The sequence below is a fragment of the Daktulosphaira vitifoliae genome, unplaced genomic scaffold, assembly GCF_025091365.1.
Source record: "Daktulosphaira vitifoliae isolate Bord-2020 unplaced genomic scaffold, ASM2509136v1 Scaffold_1, whole genome shotgun sequence".
NCBI lineage: Eukaryota > Metazoa > Arthropoda > Insecta > Hemiptera > Phylloxeridae > Daktulosphaira > Daktulosphaira vitifoliae.
Window position 1 is genome coordinate 67576138 of NW_026099572.1, and position 22452 is coordinate 67598589.

Here is a 22452-nt window from a genome sequence, read left to right on the forward strand (position 1 = left end):
AATCCACCAATTTTTTTAAATTAAATACTATCTACAGATTTGCAACGAAGCATTTCTTATGATAGTAATTTTAATCACTGTCAGATTAAATCTATACGGGACCCAACTATGCCATGTCCACACTGTGCTGTTTTTTTTTTAATAGAGAAAATCTTTTTTGCTTTTCGTTTACGCCTGTGAGGCCCTTTTAAACACCAAGTCATAGGTAAGTGCATTGGTGATTTTACCTTCCATCAGCCTTAATAAAACTACTGCACTCAATAATATTATTTTTATTCTCTTATTTTCTTTCTATATTAAAATTTCTATATAAATTTTAAGGACGTTTGGAAAATGTAAAATGACTGAAGATTATTAATTCAAATGAAAAGTTATCAACATATTTCTTTTTATTATTGATATATGAATTACTTATAATACTTTATATTAATTTTTTCAATATATTAGTTTTATATAATGTATTATACTCAGAATACATTACAATTACCTCAGAAGTAAATTTTATTAATTTTCTTTTTTCAAAAATAAGATAATACTGTTTTTGAAATGTTCATTAAATAAGTATGTCATACACGGTTTTACTATTTTTTTTTTTAAAGTGGACTTATCTCTGATGGACTGATAAAAATTCATAATATTTATTTTGTATTTGTTAAGAAGAATAAAGACTTCTTTTAAAGTCTTAATGAAGCCTAAAATTTAGATAAAATAATTGTTTAGACTAAAGATTAATTTACATTAATAGAAAAGCAAAGATATTCTCGTGAACTATTGATTAAATCGATTTGTTTAACGATAATTGTAAAATAAATCAATTTAATCTAATCAGCAATGATGAAATCTATTTCGATTATTTAGTTTATAATGTTGAAAAATATTTCTATAATTTCAAAAAAAATTTTTAACATTTAGTATACCTACAGAATTATCTAAATAAATTTTCTTTTCTTTTTGATTATAATGAGTTCAAAAAATTACTTAAAACTCATATTATACCATATTACTGATACAATAGTAACAATGAAAACTTTGAAATCCAGTCTCAATAGGCATACGTTATTTTGTCAGAGAATACGGATGAGAGAAATTTGGTTCTGAATGAAGTCGACCGGATCCCTGGCTACCGGTGACACGGCAGTGTCGTAACGGGACGTGACGGGATGCGAGAGTTCCCGAGGGGTCCCGTTAAGTTGGTCACACCCAGCTTGGGCAGCAGCAAAAGCCGCCGGTGCACGCGCGCGCACCCACTCATCACCCGATCGCTAGCGCCGCGCGCATACGCCGTACTGACGGGCGTCAGTCCGCGTTTTGCGCTTGCTCCATGTAGTTTTCGTCCGCTACCGCTGCTTCTAAACGCAAAGCGGTTCCCCACCCAAACAGTAGTGTAACCGCTAGTCAGTTCAATATTATTAATATTCAATATAGTATCAGTCCGTGCTTAGTTGTTAAAAAATATTAATATTTTTCATTTATCGTGTTTCATAAGTAATCACATTATTGTAATAATTTTTACCCACATTAAATTGATTATTTAGTTCGAAATCGCGATCGTGAGTATATGTGTGTGTGCGCGATTTAATGCGTACGCGAGTATATCGCCTAGTTGTGTAACCAAACACGGGATTCCGCTCGTTCTAAAACTTTGTGTGCGTTTAGTTGGTGCCTGAAGACGACAGCGATTGAAAGTTTGAGCCCTCGCCAAAGGGACAGACGATAATGCGTTACATTCACGGCACAGGATGGTGCCGATGACCGGCGGCACACCCCTTGGTGGTTCGACAGCGTTGCGGTTGACGATCGGTGACGGTGCGGCGTCGTCCATTACCCGGCGCGTATAATAGCCGCGCGCGTAAAAATTTCCGCCCTAGCGAAAGTCGGCCGAAAGATGGGCTGTGCAATGTCCGCCGAAGAGCGGGCCGCCCTGGCCCGGAGCAGGCAGATCGAGAGGAACCTCAGGGAAGATGGTCTGCAAGCAGCCAAAGATATAAAACTGCTATTGTTAGGTGAGTTCTTCACTAGCTTAGAAAAATACACAAAAATAACTACACATCTAAAACACTACCCATGTTTTAATATAGAATCTGCTATAAATTGTAATTTAATATAACATTTTTTTATTAATTATGCAGCTTTTTAATAGTTCTGTCTGTAGGTTGTTTTTGACATCTCTAAGATATTATGTATACCTATAAGAGACCTATAAGTGGTCTTATTTTTGTCAAGGTGTAAGTGTTGTTGAAGTTAAAAATTCGTTACTAAAGAAAAAATTAAATTTTTTAGACGGTAAATTGGAATATACCAATCAATTTTCCAATCATAAAAATCACTAATTATCATAAATATATTATCATTAAGTTGTAACTAATTGTTATGAACATTATGAAAACCATTAATGTTACGGAAAATACCGTTTTCCATTAGAAGTGGCACTCCTGCGTTTCAACAGTGGCGGTAACTCCCCTCGAGAAATCGATTCACTACTGCCGCAGACCATTCACCTCCTCTGTAGCTTTAGATAGATTTCAATACTCTTTTTGCAAACACTTTGTATTTTCAAGTATTGTAAATAAAAAATGAACATAAACAGGCATTTGACAAACATAACGTTTGATAATTTAAAGAGAGTTTTAGGATAATTGATCAATGTGTTGACTTATTACTCCTTCAAGATAAATTCTTTCACATGTTTTCCAATAGGAAATAAGCCACTTTGCATTTCAGTGTTATTAAAAATAGTATAATTTTAAAAGATACATAATTAACTATCTTTTGTATGATTGTTTTAATAATTAGCTGATATCACTCAAAATTAAGCTGCAATTTTATCAATATATATGAATACATATAAAACATATGTCGGAATGATAAAGGAATAATACCTTCTCGTTACAATTTTTAGCACATAAAAAATGATTACACCACAGATTTCCAGTTAATTGTACTACGGAAACAGAGAATGAAATTAAAATATATTAGGTCAATGCCATCACACTTGATATTACCAACGTTAAAACATTAGTCAAATAAATACACACGTCATTCTATAATCTAATATATACATATATACATATATATATATATATACATATATATATATATATATATATATATACTAATAATATTTTATTAATGATGAATACTCATCTAAGAATGTTTTTAATTTAGGTGCTGGAGAATCAGGGAAAAGTACAATAGTCAAACAAATGAAGTAAGTGTCACCATTATCATTACACTTATTACTCTATTATCTTTGGTCTCGATCATTAACAATACTTTCTTAGAGTATTTTGAAACAACTTAAGTAAAAAATTTATGGAAATAACTTTAACGCATTTATTTGAATTTTATCAGTAATTTTTGAAAACATTTTATTGGATTAATTTCATATAGTTATAAGTAATCAACTATATTAAACATATTCTTAATTTTTCCTTAACAGACTTAATAAAAGTCATTCGTTCCTCTTTTAAAATCTTTAACGTAAAATAAAAACTAATACCAGGTAAAATTACTGAGAGTTTATAGGGTCCATAATTTGTTAAATTAAATCTTTGATAAATATTTATATTGTAAGTAAAAAAACATTTTAATTTTGAGCAAATCAAAACGATATATTAAACGATTATTCTAATTTTATTCCTCAGCACAATTATAATGCAATCTCATAAAAAAAAAATTATACTATTTAAAGTAACATTACACTATACAATTAATTAATAGAATATAGAATGACAGGATATAATAGTTTAAGGATTAAAAATATTTTTTAATAAAATCTTAAAGAAATGAATTATTCTCTGTTATTGTATTTTATAATGTATGCAATAGATAAAATACAATTAAATTTACTTCAATGTTTGTATATTAATGTACATCTTCATTTGGCGCCAATTGTGAGGTCTTAGGCTACCAACTTACCAGAACCAATAAAAATATAATTTATTATTATATTTTTAAACTACTTCTGTTAATGTTATTAGATAGTTGTTTTTAGTAGTAACAAGTATCAAATAATTCATCGGTGCATTAAGTAAAATTTAGAGATCGACCACGCCCCGGCATTAAATGCAACGATGCTAATGTGTACCACAAAACAAGGTTTGATGATTCCTCGGCGGCAATAGTAGTGGTGCAGGATCGATACTTCTATGCGTCCCATTTCTTGTTGAGCACGCGTCAACAACGACCCATCAATGACCACCGTTGCCACCGGTCCTATGAAACTTAAAGCTATTTTTCTAAAAAAATAATTGTTTAAAAAAATCAGATTCATCTATCGTTAATTCAATAGATAACGACAATGATATGATTGTTTATTATGGCGTACATTTTTTTTCTTATTATATTAAAACAATTCACATGATTTTTATTTAACTTTGCAATCTGTTATTTGTATTGATTCTATAATTTACAATCTTCTGTATGTGTTGTTACATACAAATTTCAAATTATTTTACTGAATTATTCTTCATGTAGAGAACATTGAATTTATAGTATTCAATGTTATTAATGTTTTAAATACTGTTAAATGCGTATTTTTCTCATTTTTTCTTCTACCTCAATAATAATAATAATAATAATAATTTATTAAAATTTTAATTTTTAACATCTATATTAATCGATTTATTAATAAATAATTTAATAATTTATTTGAACTATTTAATAAAAAGTCATTTAATTATGTTTTCAAAACTGTATAAATTATTGCTCCTGTATTTAGGATCTTGTCAATATTGTTTTTAGTGATGTGATAGAAAATATAATTAAATTATAAACTAATTATTTTGATATAAATTTGGTTAAATATAAATTACCTGTAGTTAATTTTTTTAACTAATCAACTATCGTTCTTAAAATTAAGCTATTTAATATATTTCCTGGGTGATAGAGTATTAAGAAACAAAATATCACGTTGAACACTTCCTTTGATACTCTTTTAATTAAAGGTTCAAGTAGAAACTATTCTAATTAAAAAATGATCAAAAATATTTACTTTAAAATTTTCTGTGTAATATTTTGTATTTGTATTCGTAGCAAAATTGAGTTGTGTCAACAACGATGTTTAAGGACTGGGTAATCTTAGCGACATGATCAATACATAAAATTAAACGTGACAAAATGTTCTAAATGTTTACATAATTTTTGATAAACATATTTCTTAAAGAGTAATAAGTCTTAAAAATAATGTAAAATTTTTGTTTATCCAGGCACTTACATTTTTTTAAGAAATATGTTAATTAAAAATCGTCCATGTAGTCGTAGATAATTTTTTTTATGTTTAATTAGATGTATTGATTATCTCTCTACCATTATTTGTTCTCTCCAGACATATTTTGATGCACAAAAAATGTACTTAGATGCCCTTTTATAAGTCATAGTCAAACTGAACATTGGTCATAATGTTAGATTATTTTTTTATATTAATGATTTTAAGGTATCGTGCAAACATGTCATTTATTCAAAATATTATTTAGACTTATTTTTACCAATTTCGTGTTATTTTTGTATAATTTAAATAAGACATAAATCATTTTTTTTTAAATAAATTCTTGTTGCTCAAATCACTCATTTTATTAGTTCTCATATTATTAAATTTATAATAGATATAAAAATAAAAGTAATACATTTTTGAAACTTTTTGATAGTTTTATAAAAATAGCCAAAAAAATCAAAATACTTTTATTATTTAAGTATACAGTAGTAAATATATTGGTAACTAGCTTGAAAAAATAGATAAATTATTAAATTTTTAGTTTTACGAATTGAAGTTATGTTTTGTTTTACACGTTGTTACTTTAACTATTACTAATTAATTGACAAAAAAATTGGAACAATTTAACTGATAATCTCTCTTACTCATAAAAATTTCATGTCAAACAGTATTATTCATTATAAAATATAATATTCCCGGTAAATTATGATATAGTAACAGTCTGATATCATATTTCCTGTTAACTTATAAAATTATTCAATTTGTTGGGAAAATTATTATTTTTTAAACAACTGCTAAAATATTAATATTATTTAATTTGCTTGAAAAATAAAAAAAATAGTAAAACTTTTATAGTACACTAATGAATGGCACAAAGCAATCAGCCTTATACTAAACTTTCTGTTTAATATATGAATAAGGTAATATGAGATGTAATCAACCCATAACAGTTTTAGCTACATAACCTTAACTATGTAACCTAATATTAGTAATACTATTTACCAAATGTAACACTACGTATGTGACTTCATCCGTTAAATTTTTCTTATTGAATATTTTTTTTCAGAATTATACACGAAAGTGGATTTACGTCAGAAGACTTCAAGCAATATAGGCCTGTGGTGTTCAGCAACACAGTGCAATCGCTAGTCGCCATATTAAGAGCTATGCCAAATCTAGGAATCGGATTCGGCACTAACGAACGGGAGGTAAGAAAAGCAAGTGATTTTTTTCCTAGGATATTTCATTTTATAAAAATCAATGATAAGACTTGAAACTATTGTTAATATATCCCAAAACAAGAATAAAAAATATCACAATCATTTATGTTTCAAAGTTTATATTTTAATAACATTGTTCTTTTAGACACTTAAATTCTTTATTTCTTTACTTTATTCTTTATCGTCTAGTAATTGAATTAGATAAGAAAAATTACGAGCAAGTTCCTTTTAATATCTTACGTAACCATCTCCCACACATTCCTCATAGTTTTGTTCATAACATAGTTGTTATCTGAGCATTTCGCAAAAACTACCTATGTAGACGATATTTATAATAATGTTAATGTAATTCACTGTCATAATAGCTTACTTTTTTCTATATATAAAGTAATAATAATAATGTATTTTAACTCTCATAGCACGCGATCATTGTCTTCTTGTATGATGCACGCGAATTGAATTTGGCCAGTGTTGTAGTCATAATTAAATTTACTTTATTGCTATAGTTTTATTTAATCCGAAATAAACTTCAAAATTTTTTTTGAAGTAATCAATAAATATTATTTTTTTTATCTAAAAGAACATGCAATATGATCCTAGACAATTCAGTTCGTCAGTGGAAACATTATAATCTAAACTATAAAATATTTTAATATTTAATTTAGTATGTTAAGACGATAATAAGAAAAAATTTTATATAAATAATTAAATTTCAATAATTCGAGTTGTCGAGAATTCATTGTACGGAACAGTTAAAATTTGTTATAATTTACTGTGAATTGAACAATGGAATTAATAGAGTATAAAACTATTTTATAAAACCTTTCTGATGGCGACGGGTAGAATTAATACTTAGTGTAACCCCCACAGTTATATCCCTTGTGGGAACTTAAAACATTAAAACTACTATTGTGTAGGACAAATACGAATTAATTTGACCTACGCGCATGGTGATTGTCGCCGACAAATCTCGAAAATAAATTAAATTGAGCGAAAACGAACTCTAACCGTCACTATAGTTTTAGTGTCGACGGATGTGTCTCCTAGATGATGGTCGTGTTCTAATTTTTATTTATCGCATAAAATAATTTGTATAGTATAATTTAAAGTTAAAATAATACAATCATCATAGACAAAAACACTTGTCAGATTTTTAAGAAAATATTTACATAATGTATGATGGATAGACTGTTGAATTTGCCAAAAATAATAACAGATTACAATATTTTTTTTTATAAAACCAAACTAAACAAATTTTTCATCTAATACATCCTCTTTTTATAAAAAAAATAATTTTTCTAAATCAATGTTTTTTAAGAACCGTCGTATAACAAAACTAACGAGAAACTTTTTTACTTATAATAATTAATGCGATCTAATATTCTTCCTTAAATTTAGTTTTAGAGTTAACATTCATGACAAGAATTTACTAGAAAAGTTCATTTTTTTATTTCTCATGAACTATTTCATAGTTCAACAAGGTATTAGGAAAACTTTTTCTTTTTAATGTTGTACTGCAAAACAGAAATAAAGTTTTTTTTATACGTGTTTTTCAAAATGTTATAAAGCAATTACACAATTATACATTTTTATTTCAATATTAAAAAAAATGCATTATCGCAAAAAAACGACCCTTTAAAATTAACAATTTAACCTAATTTTTATTTTACTTGGCGCCCTAGATGTATTATGTTTTACAGCTGTTTAATACATGGTTGTATACATGCAATGAATATTAAATGTATAAACTAATTTATGGATTTCAATATCTTACTAAAATAATTTTTACAAAATAAAAAAACTTAAAATTCAATGAACTTCTTAATATAAAATTGTTTTTTAGTATTATTATTACAATAAGTTGTTATTGTTTAATATGTAACGATTAAATAACATATTATTTAATTCTCACAAGTTGGGACAATACGTGTCGTCGCTGAGGTCAGATCTTTGGCCGTAGCCTGGCACGCAATTAAAATGCATATGTACACATAATTATTTCCATAATTTATAAAAAAATATTTGAAAATTAATTGTGTTTTTTAAATTTGTCAATTGACTTAATGAAATGTAAATTTAAAGAAAAATGTATATGATAATTTATTAATGTAATAGAACTCTTGTTAATTAATAATTTAGTATTTTAACCCATTTTTAATTAATTAAATTAAAATTATGTCTAGGTATCTTGAATTTTCCAAATTAGTAATATTACACTCTTTAGAACTTTATTAGCATATATATATATATTTAAATCAAAGAGTAATTTGTTTATAACGGAAGAAACAAGAAAAACTTCCACATTCTAAATAATAGTGACAATATTTAATAAATAATGTTTTGCGAAAATCAAGTTATTACAAAATAATACTTTTCAAAAAAAAAAAATTGTTATTTTTTTTATTAATTTCTATGTTTATTTAGTTATAAACATACAAAGTGTTGAAAAAGTAAGGAAACCGAAAAATTGTTATAAACAATCAGAACAATTGAAAACCATTTCCTTACTTATTGAATACATATATATATTTATCATATTTCATAGTAAATTTAACACACAGTATACAAATTGAGTTTTTTTTTTATTATTTTAGGATATATTTACATATCTTTTTCTCTTTTAATAATTAAGTTATTCAATTATTTATTTAAAAAAAACAAACATAACATAATGTCATTGTTTTTAACTTACATCTAATTAAAAAAATAATGACACTTATTTGTGTTATTATTAACTGTCAGTCAATACGGTTTTTGCTTATTATACGCAATATCTTAATATATGTTATCTTATTTCTTTACAATATTGATTAATAATTGATTTATTTTACTTTTATAATGAAATATAAAACCTCTAAGTCACCATTTGTTTTAAAATAGTACTTTATTTTATGTTTTATGCTTCTGTTTATAGTTGTTGTGTTAATATACGCAAACGGATTATTTCCCTATTTACTATTTTTATGCTCCCCCTAAAAAAACTATAAAAATCTTTTTTTTTAGTGTGCCACAGTTTAGAATTTATAAATGTTCATGTACCACATGGTAAACTTGAGTCTTAACTATGCACTATTTACAAGAATTAAACATATGTTTTAAATTTGAACTCGTCTGTTTATGTATATAATTTTATGTATAATAGACATAGATTAAATTAAAACAAATAAAAATAATCTAAAATAAAATATTTATTTAAAATAGATTTAAAATATGTGTGTACATTAGTGTATTTAACTATTGTATTGACATTCCATTTTCTGTAAATGCAGTTGAGTACAAAAATACAAATCTCTCATACTATGTAATAAAGTACTGTTGTATCAAATTTGAAAACTTAAATTAATTTATAATTACTTGTATTAATTTCTATAAAAAAAAATGCAATGATTGATGAAAAATAAAACATATTGTTAATACTCAGATTTAAAATACATTTTGTTTCAGGCTAAACAATTTAAGTTGAGTTTGATTTTTGTAAATATGCTTGTAAATGTTTGTATAACAAGTAAATATTAAATATTTATCAAATAATTTTATGGCATCTATTCTTTTAAAATTATTTAATAGATTAGGTACTTAAAACTAATCTTTACAAAGCTATTAATGTATTAATCTTAAGTCTCGATAAGACTACATACGGTTTGCTATTATTGATATTTTTGGTATTAAATTTTCATCGATTGTCTAGCATTTTCTAAGCTATATATACAGGGTGGCCCACCACTCACTGACAACTTAAATAACTTTTGATCCAGTTAATATTTTTAGTTGATTTTTTTTTTAAATAATAGTTATACGTTAGGTCTATAGCTATATCTCAATAATTAATTTTTTTACATTTTATTAAAAATATTAATTATTTTTAAATTTTAAATAAAATGTAAAAAAAAAATCTAAGATAGCTATTTTGTAGAGTAGAATTTAAGAAAAATTTTAGTAAAAAAATATCTTATTAATATTCAGTAGTAAATATTCTGTAGCGTTTTGAAGTTTGTGAAAATTTGAATTTTCATGTACTATTTTACGGTATTAAACATTGAAATACGTATTGAGAAAAGGACAGAAGAAAACGCTATCTTTTCAATATACTTTTGAATGAGAGTGATAAGTAATAATTGCCTTATCTAATTTCTTATCATGGTATTAATGCCAAGTTTGTAATGTATACACACTATCATCATATGTATACACAGTAATCATGAAAAGATAGCGTTTTCTTCTGTCCTTTTCTCAATACGTATTTCAATGTTTATAACCGTAAAATAGTACATGAAAATTCAAATTTTTACAAACTTCAAAACGCTACAGAATATTTACTACTGAATATTAATAAGATATTTTTTTACTAAAATTTTTCTTAAATTCTACTCTACAAAATAGCTATCTTAGATTTTTTTTTTACATTTTATTTAAAATTTTAAAATAATTAATATTTTTAATAAAATGTAAAAAAATTAATTATTGAGATATAGCTATAGACCTAACGTATAAATATTATTTAAAAAAAAAATCAACTAAAAATATTAACTGGATCAAAAGTTATTTAAGTTGTCAGTGAGTGGTGGGCCACCCTATATATATGATGTTTTTAGTCATTCAGAATTCCAATTTGAGTGATTAACGGTAAAAACGTTATTTAGTAATTACCTATAATTATTATGTTATTTTTCGAGAACAATGACATGTCATTAAAATATTAATACTTAAACGAAAGGTGGGGGCTTTGAAAAAAATCCCGTAGCTATACAAAGTTAAATATGATTTTTTTTAGAATAGAGCATTTAAATAATTTAGTGTTTTTAATAACAATTTAACGTTTTTGTATTTTTAAATTTTGAATGATCGTCAATATTCCAAATAAATATAAGGTACAGGGATCACTATTACATATAGTTTACATATCGCCGGATATTACTATTTATTTCTATTTCCTTTAATGCTGCGAATAACTATATTTTATACATTCTACATATAGTTTAAATATCCAAAATACTACAATAGATTGAATAATTTGAGTTGACATTTGTATACATTACAATACTCTAGAAAAATAGATTGTGTTTTACACATATACTGAAACTTGGAAATTTTAAATTTCAATTTGAATGCTACAGTTTATTCCATTGTGTTACGATTGTATAAATAGTAAACTAAAACCAATTGGAAGTAGTAAAAACATACATAATCTTTGCATATATGCTGTGCGTAGTGTTCGAGTCTCTTAAATTTAAAGCCATAAAATAGTTATAATTTAATGAAAACCATGAAGTGAATAAAAAATACTCTTTAACATAACATGCTTTTAGTTTTTCCATTTTCTGAGTTTTAATTTTATCGAATGTTTAAGGTTACCAAAAGTATTAATTTTTAAAATCAACATTTTTATAACTATTTCTCCATTTCAATAATTTTCCAATTCCGTTTCCCATTGATATTTTAATTGTATGTCGGTGTGCATGTATTATAAATTTGCATAGTTTTTTCAAGCTAAGTTATTTAAACAAATTTTACTTTTCAAATTACTTGTTTTAAAAAATCCTGACATTTTTTTAGCCCCTAAATGTTATGATAGCTTTTGAAAATTCCAATGTCATGTACGAGTAAAGCTGATTATAATATATTTACGATTTTTATAAATTTGATTAGAGTGCATAATAAAATTATAATGTTGTCTAATGAAATATTTTAAAACATATGTGATATTTTTCTTAATCCTTTTACATTTTATAAAACCTGATAAGAATGCACTTGTTATTTGTTAACAGACTGACGCAAAAATGGTATTAGATGTAATACAAAGAATGGAAGACACCGAACCGTTCTCGGAAGAACTGCTTGCAGCCATGAAGAGGTTATGGACCGACCCCGGGGTGCAACAGTGTTTTTCCCGATCTAATGAATATCAGCTCAACGACTCTGCAAAATAGTAAGTGTTTCATTTTTCTTAGAAAGTAATTGAATTTATCATAATTACATTAAGCGGTTTTCTCTATCTATTTGTATCTATTATCGTTAAGACAATAAAAATTATAGAATGGCCTTAACTGCAATAGATTTTCTTCAATTATTTATTTAGTATTATTTTTTGACTTCATTATTTCTTAATTTGTTGACCTTTAAAAATGCTCTTATCTTTACTAGCTATAACATTTTATTAATATAAAATGATCACAAGAATTATAAATGGCATTTAACAAATATCCAAAATTGTCATTTTTTATGAGGTCAATATTTTTTTGATTTAGTTTTGACTTTATTCGTATTAACCAACTTATTATATATTTACGTTAAATATCAAATACGTTACATTATAAATTACGTTAAACAATTAAATACCTGCATGTTAGGTAATATTGCCCTTCGGGTAAATTAATTAATAGTAGGTGATATTGCTTCTAAGAAATTCGTGTCACAATTTTAACATAACGTTATTTTATTGTCTACTACCAGATCAATGACATGGAATAATAAGACTGAGTTATCATGTTAATATCCTAATTGTAATTGTAAATGAATAACTTTCAAATATGATCATACTATGGAGTTTTGTAGTTAAATATTGAATAAATATTTTTCTATATCTTATGAATAATTAAAATAATTAAAGATATTATTACACGGATTCAAAATGCTATATATGAAAACATTATTTTAAACGATTATTTATGAAAAAAATTTAACATGCTGTGCAGCTTTTTTAACCTTCTATTTTAAATTGTTTTGAAATCAAAAGATAATTACTTTTGAACCGATAATATATAATTTTTTTTAGTTTTTTGATTTGTTTATAAATAAAGTTTTAATGTTAATATCGAAACGATAATTTTTTAATTCAAGCTATTTTCAGGCATTTAAATAAAATTAGATTTCGCTATTACGGTAAATATCTTATTAATGAACGTAATTAAACTACTCAAATATTTACTAGTTAAAAATAAATAACTGATTGTTAAAGTTAAAATATTTAGACACACTAGGTAAAAAAAGTTATAAAAGTGTATTTCGAAACAGCTGCCGTTCCGTATACAACTCCAATATCAGATAGGGGTGTACGGTACTGAATAGTTAAGCTGCCGGCTCGGCGGACGGGCGTGGTCCTCAATGACGTCAGTGGATCGATAACACGGCTTCGCGTCTGGAGAAACGTGCAACCTGCCAATGTCGATAGGTTTTGTACCTACAAAAATGTATTTTTGACTTGCTTAACATGTATGCTATCATTTATAAACAAAGAATTGGAAATCAAAAAATTTATATTCTAAAATTCCATAGAAAAAGTAATTTTGTGATGAGAATAACTTAAAAATCCCCCAATTTACTGTGCACTATGTGTATAGTAAAAACAGTTTTTATTAGACCAAATTGGACTGGTGTAATTACGAGGAGATATAAGTTCCAGACTCCTCATGACGAATTTTATATTAGTAGAATAATATAATGTTTATTTATAGGACTAACACTTTTATAAAAATAAAATGTTTAAATTTTATTTTAATGAAAATTATTTGAAGTTTAATTAAAATTTTTAGAACATTGTTAAGTCTATTATATGACCTTATATTTGTTTAATAAGATAATTTTTGCAGTATATTCAATTTACTGTTGAATTATGATTCCCCTAGAATAGTAGTATCATCTAAAAATTAAAGGTTATTTGAGATTAATATTCTCATACATTCAGAGAAGCGAGTTTTTTGCTATGCAACATAATAATCATTGGTTTAGGTTTCTTGTATTTTTTTTTTTTAATCAATCCACTTATTGTCATATTTGGAATATTTCTTACAAATTAGGTTGTAATTAATGAATAAAGAAGATGTATCATTGGAACTAGAGCAGTATATGTGCTTTTTGTACTTCATAATATTTTAAAGTCATTAACTAAATTTCATTGTTATTTAATATATTTATTGACTGTATGTTTCGCTACACAAAAAATTGTGCAAGTTGTTCGGGAGGTACAAACTGCATTTTTAGATAAGTTTTAATTTGTGCAAAAATGTATTATATATTATGAATACTTTTAATTTTGTGGATGTTACAAAATCTCTCAAAATACTTTTTATTGAGCTTAAGTTATTTATCATATTAACTATGATATTCTATACTCAAAAAATTAATTTTTTTTGTTAATTTTTAATCTAGGGAGAAATTAAAAAAAAATGTTTAGTCTATTAACCATTTTTTATTTAAAAATAATTAACATTATGTTTAGGTTTAGCTGCATTCCTAATATTATGAGCATTTTGATGATTTAAAGAAAATTGAAAATATTAAAATGGTCCTTTTTATTTTTTAGCTTTTTGGACGATTTGGACAGGTTAGGGTCCAAAGACTACCAACCCACTGAACAGGATATATTGCGTACCAGAGTGAAAACCACTGGCATTGTTGAAGTGCATTTCTCGTTTAAAAATCTTAATTTTAAGTAAGTATATGAAATGTTATTGTGTTATTTATTTGAAACTAAATCATGGCTCACTAAATGAATATACTTACTTTAGATTATTTGACGTCGGTGGTCAGCGATCGGAGAGGAAAAAATGGATTCATTGTTTCGAAGATGTTACAGCGATCATATTCTGTGTGGCCATGTCCGAGTATGATCAAGTGCTACACGAAGATGAGACTACGGTAAATACTCAAATTAATATTACATTCTTACTTCAATTTGTCTTAGTTCGTCGTTTTATTAACAATGATTACTGTGTCGTTGGAAAATAAAACGAACAGTATAAATTGATAAAAATTGTTTATATCGTTAATAAAACTAGTGATGTTTCGACATATTGCTTAGTAGTATCTTTTGTCTTGGCACTATTAATTGATCTTTGACATAATTAAAATTGTATTTGTCACCATTTTTATGATGTCATGCTTTTAAATCAGTTACTGGTCTATAAAAAAAAATATTAATATATACGTTTGGGCCGAAACTCCACGTGGCTTGCCCTTCAAGTGTACATGTGTGAAATACGTTTACATTTTTTGGCAATGTTTTCATAGACCGACACGGTATCCACGGTAGAAGTTTAAACTGTTACTTACTTGTTTTACAAAAGAACAATTACTATGAAAAATACCAAATAGTCACTTAAAAGTATATCTGGTATCTTTTTTTGTTTCATTGTTCCGGTAATTATAAATGTAACTAATTTCGAGCACCCCTTTAATGCTGCTTTTAAAGCTGTTTGTGTCATAATCGAAACAATATCACTTCATTCGAGGACATTTGCTTGTGGTGTATGATTCACAAGCCACGGCAACTTGTATCGCCCCGCGCTGACCTGTTGAATGTTCACTTACTCTGGATCAAAATTTCATTTTATTTTTATTTATGTAATTACATATTATAGATTACTGAAAATCAATATAATTTCGACAATACAATAAAAATACTTAATTTTTTTATAAATATTTAGTAATTTTTGGTGAAAACAAGTTTGTAATTGATATCCCACAAAGTTGAAGTGTACACATTTATAATGTAAAATACTTATTTAAAATAGTTGTGCTGATTATAATTTTAGCTTTGATGCGTAGCTAAGAGTTTTAAAATAATGTTGTAAAACAAATATAAGGAAGTTATTAACATTATAATAATTGGATATGAAGCACGGATCTATTTATTTTTATCTATAGGAATTTTAACCTCTATAAAAGAGGGGATAAAACTATATTTTTTTGAAAATTATAGAACATAGAATACTATAAGTTCTTAAAAAGAAAAAAACTATAATAGGTTTCTTACTTTCAAAGATATTGCGTGAGGCATAGTTAATCAATCACCTTATATTGTACCACAGTTAACTTTTGTGTTTATATACACATGAAGATCTTATCTCCGACACTGACGATGGTCGTTGTCATGACAACACCGCTCTCGATCGATACAACCATCACCGGTAGTATTACCCCTCTACTCTTTCCCTTAAACTGTGACACTACGCCGCACCATCACTTACTCCATTGGTCAACCCTTGAACTATATTCAATGTATAACATTTAACTTACCGAGTTGCTCTTCTATACATTATATACATCCGTATATTTTTTTATCTCGTCTCTTAAAAAAAATTTCCTATATTTTACTGATGAATTGTTTATTACTTTATAGAAATACTTAATTGCAATTCATTAGGCAATAAAAACAGCCTTTATTGCTCCTGTACGCATGCCTAAGTTTAAAAATGTTCCCAAGACATGAATTAAAATATTTATCATTTGATAAAAAAAAAACATTACATGTATCCATTTTAAGTAATTGGGATTACTTAAGAATATTTAAAAAATTAAAAATAGATTCCAGGTCAACCACAAACTAGAAAATTAATTAAAATTATTTTTTATACTTCTCGTGTAATTGTGAAAATTTGTAATACATAAATTATTACTGTATAAATATTTTCATTAAGGTAATTTGTATGAGACCTATTTGGTCTTGAGCTCTTGTAAATTAACTGTCAGTTTAGGTGAAAACATTGTAATGTGTTGGAGAAGCACTCTTTAGAACTATTTTTCAAACTTATGAAATAGATTAAAGACCAATAACCCCCAGAAAATTTTCAAATAACTCTTATGCATATTTTATTTACTAAGGTGTACATACAGTTTTATTTTCACATTTGATAATCGTCTTTTTTAGTGTAGTTTTTCGAATGTATTTTAACATAATTTTAGTTGCACAAAATTGAATAAAAAAAAGTTGTATTAAAGTTAAATATAAATTTTATAACCATAATAATGAAAATAAAATAAAACCAATAAAAATTATTGTTATCAATAGTTTCTTAATAATTGATGCATTCTATGATGTTATTGTTTAATTGTCCATTAAAGTTAACAAATGTTTTTTAATGTCACGATGAACTCAATAATAGTATGTTTAAACACCAACAATTACATGTCATGACACGATGACAAATAATTATTAAACAGGGTATGTTTCTGGATTTTATCCAGTTTATTAAAATAAAATTATGTTTTTATGATACACAAAATAAATGTTTTTAAAAATAATAATCGTATTTTACAGTGAATTAAATTTGAAATTATTGAAGCAACAATCAGTTGTAAAATAAGATTTATATATTATTAATCAACTATTTTTAAATAATTTTATTTGTAGTTATAATTTTATTACAGTAATGTATAATGTATAATGTAACAAAACATAATTATTTTATATAAATAAATATAATACCTACTCTTATGTCTTTTGATTTTAGAATCGTATGCAAGAAAGTTTGAAGCTGTTCGATTCGATCTGTAATAATAAATGGTTTACAGATACGTCCATAATATTATTTTTAAACAAAAAAGACCTGTTTGAAGAGAAAATCAAGAAATCACCGCTCACTATATGTTTCCCAGAATATGCAGGTATGATATAATGCAATCTCATTTTATTAATTATAAAGTTTTAAAGACACAGATATATTTTATTTACAGTTGTCAGTAATCTGTTTATTCATCGTATGTTTTATCTTCCAATTACCATGTTTTTAAATTTTCAGAGGGTCCATACCTTAGGACCCTACTATTTTCGTGTCTTCTTTAAATGATAATAATTGAGATTTTATAATAAATATTATAGAAATGATCATGAAGACATTTTGTTCGAGAAAGTTTTTACAGTACATTATTATTTTTACAACCAAAGAATGGTATTAAAAATAAATTAGTTATTTTTAAACCTAAACTCGATTATAGAATTACTACTTAGTAGCCAACAAGTGAAAATATATGTGTAATAGTTTGAACTGATTATACCAATGTTAAATATCTTTTTTTTATTTTTTAGGTGCCCAAGAGTATGGCGAAGCTGCTGCATATATCCAAGCACAATTTGAGGCCAAAAACAAATCTACAACTAAAGAGATTTACTGCCATATGACGTGTGCAACAGATACAAACAACATTCAGTTCGTGTTTGATGCCGTCACTGATGTCATTATTGCCAACAACCTTAGAGGATGTGGACTGTATTAGATCGTCGGCCGAATTAATGACTCGTGACGGTTGACATGCAAAAGGTAAGACCAAATGTCTGTATGTTACATTGATAGTACATATAATTTTTTTTAAGTCCTCTGAGATTTTCAAATAATTTATTAGTTTTATTTGAATTTCTTTAATTAAGTTTTGTTACATAAATACGAGAGCTTAGAGTTATCAAAAACTTCGGGTAAATTTTATTTTATGAACTCTTTTATTGGATTCTTTAATTTTTTCTTATATAAATTAATAATATTACACAAAAATATTAAAAAAAAATGCTGTTATTTATATTATTGTGTACCATACAATTATACTATTCTATTAAAATAATGTTAACAAATTTTTAAAAATTTATGTTTATATGTTTGTTTACAGATTTGATTTTATGTACACGAAAATTCAATGCACAATTTCTGAAATGGCTTACCTATCCAGTGTTCATCTATAATTTTAAAAGAAACACATCATATAATATAATTGTATATGAATACTGACATAATATACACCTACACGCACACTTGTATTTACCTTATAAATATACCAAAAAAAATGTTACCTAACCTATTTTATACTTATAAATATTTTTTTTTGTGAAATACTGGAATTGTGTATAAAATTTCAGGCTCGCACAAATAAAAAATGTTGATAAAGTATTGATAAATTCATAAATACTGTATAAGATGACCTTGCATTTTTTCATATTTACAGAATTTTTGTACAGTATAGAAATTAAATTTTTTTTTTTCTATTAAAGAATACGAGAGAAAAAAAGAACTTGTATTAAATTGTTAGAAGAAAATTAAATTAAATTCACTTTAAGGATTCAATCATTAAACTCTTAAACTGTTGTTCTAAATTTTTTTAATCACTACTTAAACAAAATTTCAAATTGATTTAAGTTATTGAAATTTATACTAATAAGTGAGGACCAAGTATAAATCAACAATTTTTTTAGATAAAATGAAATAAATATCAATTTAAATTAAATATTTTTCATTGAAGGCTTGTGTGTTATGTTTCTTTAATAATTGATATTTGTTTACACATAAAAACAAACCCTCATATTAAGTTAGTCCGTAAACAATCAAAAATACACACTGGTAAAAAATTTCAGTGCCTGTTATAAATTTTAAAAATACTTTAATGTCTGTAATTCTGAACATGTCAAACGAATAGATAAATCTACAACATCGAATCTATATATTATAAGTTATAGACAAATTTGTTTTTTTGTAAATACTTAATGAAAATTAAATGCGTAGAATAGATTTGTTTAGCTTTTAATCACTTAATATTAATGTTATATAAAAAATAATTTAGGTCATTAAATGTGAATACAAAATTTTATGTATTGAAAATTATTATTATTATTATTATTACTATAATTATTTCCATTGAGGCACAATGATTTTTATTCAATGTTTTATTCAAACAAAAATGTTTTTAATTATTTAAGTAAAATTGATTAAGATATAAATTATGTTGTTATCGAGGCTCTTATAAAAGGTAAAAAACAAATGCCTTGTTTTTATGGAAATGTACATACATTTTTTTTGTGTTGAACAAAAATATAAAATATAAGTAAACAACTTTTCCATTTTGTACAAATCTCATTTTCGGTACCAAATAACAAAAGTAAATGAAGAAAGAAAATATGATCATATTTTATTGTTTTGCATTAAAAGTTGTTGTTTCTAATCGAGTGCAAATTTTCATTCAAATTATTATGTTTAAATATTTACCCAACTTTTGTTTGTTTTTTTAGTAATATTTTATAGATTTATTTTGTACAAATATTTAAACCACATCCTTGTAAACAAATTCTGTTCTAGTCATAGACATTTATATTTACAAAATTATTACTAAATATTATACATTAATAATAAATACTACTTATATAACAATAATGCAATTGTCAGCAAACATGGATGAGTATCATTACAATTATAATTTATTATTATAATGTGTTTGATTGAATTATTAAAAGAAAAAATACAAGTTTAGCTTTGACTAGATGCATGTTCCTCGGTTAAAAACAATACCTATTATAACTCAAGTTAAAATCATAAATTGTATATTATCATCAAAATATTATAAAAATATGTTTTTTTCATAGTATTTCTAACTTTTGAATTCATTGGTTTTGGATTGAATATTTTTTTAAAAAAGACGTATGGTTAATAATATATTTTCAACAGTACAATATAAATTAATAACATATTTGTTGGTCATTTCAACAAAAATAATTTACTTTTTATCATTAAAGGAGCTATTAATTAAAAATTATTGTACAATTTTAACTTAAGTTAATTTTTTATTATTATAATAACGACTTTCTTTTTAATTTTAAGATATTTTTTTAGTTACCACAATAATTTGGTGTATTTAAGGATATCTTAAATATGCAATATCAGAATATATAAAACATCTATATTGTTATTTGTGACATTTTGTCACATCTACATTTTCATTTGTAACATATTGATATAAAAAGCTTAATCTGTATTTAATTATATGATAAAAAATAATAATTATTATTATTCATTTAAATACCTAGGTTGTCAAGGAACATTTATTTCAAGTTATACAACAACACTATGTAATAAAGACATACCTTAATTAGATCATGCCTTAATTTAACGAATAAAAATGTGGTTCTGGCCTTACTATCTCCGCTCTTAAGGATGGTCCTGTATCAATATTATATAAAAAAAAAGACGGTATTATAGAAAAATTATTTTTTTTAATAGTCCATTAATAAAAACAACAAATAATATGTTTTATAATTTTTGTACCACTACACTGACGTAATTATGGGGGGAATATGGTCGTTATATCTTCCATTGAGAAGATGCAACTTTTTTTTGTTTGAGAGGATAAAAAAATGTCGTTTTATGTATATTCTTCAAAATGTCATTTTATCACTACCACTCGTTATTATGCAATGAGTAGGGCCAGATTATGAAATTTTTGGTACTAAAAGAATTATTTCAAAATAATTAAACTTTTATGAAAAAGAGTAACATGGAAATAAATTGTTTTTATTTGACACTACAATAGTCGTGCAATTTGATGTAATACCGGTTGTCGTGTGCCATCTATTAGATACACGGTTAACTTTTTATTACAATCTGTAATTAACTTTAAGTATTGGATGGGATAAGTACTCCAAATTTAAATAGAACATATATTGATTGAGTACCATGAGCAATTAATCATATAACATATACTGATTTTTTCACAACTTAATGACTTATACATTATAACAGATAATACAAATATAATTAACAAAAAACCCAGCACAGGGGGGTCGCGGCACAGTGGTGACGTGGCATAGTTGGGTCAAGTATAATGATATCTGACAGTGATTAAAATCACTATCATAAAAAACGATTCGATGCAAATCTTTAGATAGTGTTTAATTTTAAAAAATTGGTGGATTTTCCAAAAGCTACATGATCTGCTATTTCCTTATTTATATCCTGATAAAGATAAAGATAAAGTATGTCGAATGAAAAAGGGATATAAATATTATTTATCATAAAAAAATTGTGTTGATCCATACACTTTTCAATAAGTTATAGCATTATAAAGTAAAAAATGTAAAATATAAAATCGAAAATTATCACACAAAAATAGCATTCGGTAGCCATATTCACTATAAAGACAAAATAAATTCCGAAATTTTTTTTTTCCATAATAAAGTACATTATATTAGCTTTAATTTAAGATATATATAAAAGTGTCTGACTTTCCAGAACACATTCAAAAGTTAAGTTGAAAAAGTTAATTTTTTGTGAAAAAGTTGTCATTTTAAATCCCACCCTATGGGCAGGTAAAAGGTCACATTTATAAAAAAAAAATTATATTGATTTGTTCATTTTTGAAAAAGTTATATAGTTTTAAGTAAAAAAAATTGAAAACATTTCGAAAATTAGCGATTTTTAAATTTGTAATTTTTTTGGAGGTTTCCCCCATTTACGGGGAACGAGGGAAATTTTTTCAGTTTTTGAGGGTAAT

At 25.4% G+C, this 22452-nt stretch overlaps 1 protein-coding gene across 1 annotated transcript; it reads left to right on the plus strand.

The window, feature by feature from the left end:
- Positions 1–1291: 1291 nt before the first annotated feature.
- Positions 1292–18987, plus strand: LOC126895845 (guanine nucleotide-binding protein G(o) subunit alpha). The gene is made up of 9 exons (XM_050668118.1): positions 1292–2003; positions 3166–3208; positions 6279–6420; positions 12198–12358; positions 14732–14860; positions 14937–15066; positions 17661–17814; positions 18236–18467; positions 18808–18987. Exons 1-8 carry the CDS (start codon positions 1886–1888, stop codon positions 18421–18423), a joined length of 1065 nt encoding a protein of 354 aa, XP_050524075.1. The 5' UTR covers positions 1292–1885; the 3' UTR covers positions 18424–18467; positions 18808–18987.
- Positions 18988–22452: the final 3465 nt, after the last annotated feature.